Source organism: Drosophila obscura, unplaced genomic scaffold (assembly GCF_018151105.1).
Source record: "Drosophila obscura isolate BZ-5 IFL unplaced genomic scaffold, ASM1815110v1 contig_186, whole genome shotgun sequence".
Classification (NCBI taxonomy): domain Eukaryota; kingdom Metazoa; phylum Arthropoda; class Insecta; order Diptera; family Drosophilidae; genus Drosophila; species Drosophila obscura.
In genome coordinates, this window is record NW_024542774.1 from 10,209,100 (window position 1) to 10,212,594 (window position 3,495).

Sequence of the window (3,495 nt, forward strand, 5' to 3'; positions counted from 1 at the left end):
TTACGTATACGCAGCGGGTAACCCAGAATGTCAGCTATTCCACAATCTATTACCACGCAGAATTTATTTGATTATACAGCCAAAAATCTGAAGAGCAACTCATTAGTGTGCGTCCCAGGTATTTCCTGGATGAATGTGTTTTGTATTGCCTGAGTGTGGCACCACAATCTGCGGCATTCGCTCTCTGTTTTGGTCGTAAGTGTCTGTGGGGGACAACATTATGTGTCGTCATGTAAGTTATCTGGGCAAATATCGCGGCTGGCTATGCTCCCAATGCATTCGACGATTGTTCGCTGCGTCTGCGGGCTTTAGTTGTTTCTTTCTGTGATGCTTGCGCTGATCCTTTAGATGCTCTTCAGCATACTCGGCCTGCTCTCCTTCCACCTTCTCCAGCACGAACTCGTCCATCTGCTCAGGTGGTGTAGCCCGCAGGGCTAACCACAGCATACGAGCTGCCAGAATCATGCCCCCGAGGACCATCCAGATGCTCGCACTCATCCCCGGGCACGAGGATTTGACAGATTTGACAGTTGTATAGACAAAGGGATTTATCGTTTTCCTGTCCGGGAATGGCGGTATTGTGAAGTTCAAGCCATCGGCCATTGTCGTATATTATTTCTCTGCATGATTGGGGGCTATGGCTAGATGTTGGCTATTTAATTCTATTCGATTTACTTACGTATCGTTCGAGATACTTTCGTTTCAGCTTGTGCGAGGAGTCTACTCGGAATTGTTTGTGTGACTGGAAGTACGTTGAGTGCCTGGATCTCAGAGTATAATCAAGGTAGACCATCTAAAAACGGGATAAGTAATGTAACAGTCGTAATGGTTAACCTTATTCGTACTCGTACATTGTTGTTTTTTTTTTTTTCGCCTGCAGTTCCTCGAGCTCAGCTGTCCTGTAATTAATCAGTCGACAAATGCAAATAACTTCCCTTGACTTGACGTTCCATCGTTTGTTCGTGTTCTTGTTCTTTCAAATGTATTTGTGACTCTCTCGAGTCGTGCTGTTAACTGTGTTAACCGGAAACGGAAATGTAGCTTGCATAACAAATGAGACTGCTCCATTCTGACGAGTCACCAAGGCCTTTCGGCATTGTTCTGTTGCCCCCCATCTCTTCGCTCTAAATTGTTTTTCCACATATTGCCCAGAGCTGGGGTGGCCCATTGTATGCTGATTGGCATCACGACTGGCGATGACAGGCCCCCCAGTTCCAGTTCCAGTTCCATTTCCAAGTCACTCATCCGAGTGGTGCCTACTCAAGACACACACAGCCAGAGTTCGGCCACCAAGTGGGTTCTTTTCGTTGGGCCCCCAACCGCTCCTCTTGCGCATGAAAATTGCATTTCGTCTGGGAAAATTTATGAACAGCATTGCCATGCGTCAAATAAATGTCAAAAAGTATACCCCAAAAGTACCGCCATTACGGCAAAGATCCGTGAGAGCATCAGTATTCAGATTCGGTTGCATCCAACAGTGAAAAAATGTCCGCTGTTTTTTGTTTTTTGTTTTTTTCGTGTTAAACACAATTTTTTAATGAATTTTCACGCCAGTGGAGTGTGAAATACCGGATTCGCTGCAGAAGAGTATGGTGATGGTAGCGAACGGCCTTTGACTACTTTTAAAATGCCATAAAACTAAAAAAAAAAAAAACAAAAAAGAAAATATTGTAAATAAAATAAAATAAAAACAGGCAGGCAGGCAGACAAAATGAAAAAATTGTTTTTCGAAAGTTTGTGGCGGATGTTCCCCCAATTGTTGTTGTTGTTGTTGTTGACCATAATTCGTGAATGCCTGCGCCTGTCTGTCAGTCCCTCTTTCCCTGTTCGTAATACTCGCGTATTTTGTGTGAATTTACCAAGACCAAGACCACTCACTGACTGTTGTGTTGTTGATCTGACAGGCCATGGGATCCATGGGTTGGCCCATTCATTTTGGCTACTCCAAAAAGGTCAAAGGTGCCAGGTGTGCCAGAGAAGTAAAAAAGGATAATGTTATGTGTGGTGAAATTAGACGTATTTATATTCTTCACTGTACTTTCATTTTTCTCATTCTTCGACTGCATCTGAATCGGATCGAAATTAAATGTATGTTGCTGACATAACCAATCTGCAAAGGGTATCAAAAGTTGCATACCCCTTAAGTCCAGGCCCGTCCTTCTTGTTTTTCATTTTTTTCGTTTTCGTTTTTTTTGTTTATTGTGGGTTTTCATTTGGATGCTTCAAGCGCAAGCGACAGATGATAATAAAAAATTTTATTACACAGAAGCTCATCCATTTGACTTAATGGCGGTCGGAATGTGGCAGGCTTTTAATGCGCCATGGCAAGGGGCAGGGGGGCATACTATATTCCAGGGTATGGTGTCTGTCTAGGCATTCCGTTACTTCTGTTTCAGCTGTTGATTGTTTAATAATTTCCATTGCCTGCTTTTCCGTCTGCTCTTCTCAAGTGGAAGACTGCATGTAATTTCATTTTTGCAATTTTCATTTAATTTTTGTTCATTTTTTTTCGGTCAGAGATTTGTAGGCCGCACTGATTGCAGCTGTTGGAATTATTTATAAATGATATACATACAGACGTATGTATGTATATATTTCAGTGTATGTATGTATATATATCTCCATTCTCCCTACAGCCGACACTCAATAAATCAGCGAAATGTGCTAGCAAAATAATAATTAATGGGGCAAGAGCGGAGCAATGCATGAAAATTCGTGAAAAATTACACAATTTGCCCCGCGCGCACACACACACGCCGCATAACCATTATAATTGCCAGCGATCCGAAATGAGCAGCTGGGGGAAAAAAGGTAGGCAGGAGTGCACTCTTAGTATGCGGCACATGTAGAAAATGAGTCAAGTGTTGCCCCCACCCACACTCCGCATTGGTAACGGAAACAGACAACATTTCGGCTTAATTTCTATGCTTTCCGTCTTTCCGTCTGTCCGTCTGCTTCTCTCGTCATTGGCCTGCCTCTGCCTCCTGCGCTCATCATCATTTGGCACAGCGAGCCGCATGTTCAATATGATTCGTGACATGTTAGGGAATTAGTGCAGGACTCTCGCTCTCCATTCCCACGAAAGTCCGCCTGAAGTCCGACCACGTGCGCCACATGTTTGTCATGCCAAGTGGCGCCACGCGGGCTGGAGCTGGAGCTGGGGCTGCGACTGGAGCTGGAGCTCGGGCTCATTAATGTGAGTTGCTTTAAGTTTTATTTATTTATTATTGGACTATTTCTCTTTGCGACTTGATTCGGTGTTGGTTTTTCCCCTGGATTTGTGCTGGCTAATTGCTTTTTGTTTGCGTAACTCCAGCTCTCGAGGCAGTGTGTGTGTGTGTGTGTCTGTGTGTGTAAAATAAGAGTTTCCCTTTGTTCGGTTTTATTGGTCTTACAAGCCAAGCAATCAAGCAATTCAAGCCGTTTTCTCTCATCAAATTCTACCTTATACTCGTATTAATAGTTCACCAACTCGATCTGCATGTGCTACTGCAT

At 43.6% G+C, this 3,495-nt stretch overlaps 1 protein-coding gene across 1 annotated transcript; it reads right to left on the reverse strand.

Annotated features, from left to right (window-relative positions):
- Positions 1 to 233: 233 nt before the first annotated feature.
- LOC111080236 lies at positions 234 to 778 on the reverse strand. Its single transcript, XM_041593054.1, has 2 exons — positions 680 to 778; positions 234 to 620 (listed from the first exon to the last, which is right to left on the reverse strand). Exon 2 carries the CDS (start codon positions 601 to 603, stop codon positions 238 to 240), a length of 366 nt encoding a protein of 121 aa, XP_041448988.1. The 5' UTR covers positions 604 to 620; positions 680 to 778; the 3' UTR covers positions 234 to 237.
- Positions 779 to 3,495: the final 2,717 nt, after the last annotated feature.

What these genes read in the sequence shown, in the direction of transcription:
- LOC111080236 (XM_041593054.1), bottom strand. Translation starts at nt 603, where the DNA reads ATGGCCGATGGCTTGAACTTCACAATACCGCCATTCCCGGACAGGAAA.